Source organism: Nestor notabilis, unplaced genomic scaffold, assembly GCF_000696875.1.
Source record: "Nestor notabilis isolate BGI_N333 unplaced genomic scaffold, ASM69687v1 scaffold6750, whole genome shotgun sequence".
NCBI lineage: Eukaryota > Metazoa > Chordata > Aves > Psittaciformes > Psittacidae > Nestor > Nestor notabilis.
The window spans coordinates 26,512-26,733 of record NW_009911490.1 but is presented as its reverse complement, the minus strand read 5'-3'; the positions used below and the strand labels follow the sequence as shown (position 1 = coordinate 26,733).

The window sequence follows — 222 nt, the reverse complement described above, 5'->3', positions numbered from 1 at the left end:
GAAATGCGCCTTTACGGGCTCCTCGCCGTGGGCTCGCACCTCTACGGGTTCTACGAGGCGCACCAAGTGTCCCGAAGTAAGTCGTGACGGGGGCGTGTTCGGCTCGAGTTGTTCCCTCCGAGTTGGTTTCTCCTTTGCTCCCCTGCGCGCAGTGCCTGTGCTCCTCCTGGCTGCGAACCAGCCCTGTGCGAGGAACCAGGTGCCGGCAGGGCAGAGATTTGT

General features: G+C 63.1%; 1 protein-coding gene across 1 annotated transcript in view; it reads left to right on the top strand.

Annotated features, from left to right (window-relative positions):
• Positions 1–3: 3 nt before the first annotated feature.
• HHAT (hedgehog acyltransferase) overlaps positions 4–222 on the top strand; it is a 21,749-nt gene continuing 21,530 nt past the window's right edge. The window contains exon 1 of the mRNA XM_010015040.1: positions 4–76. Coding sequence (XP_010013342.1) covers positions 4–76 — 73 coding nt within the window. The remainder of the gene's footprint in view (positions 77–222) is intronic.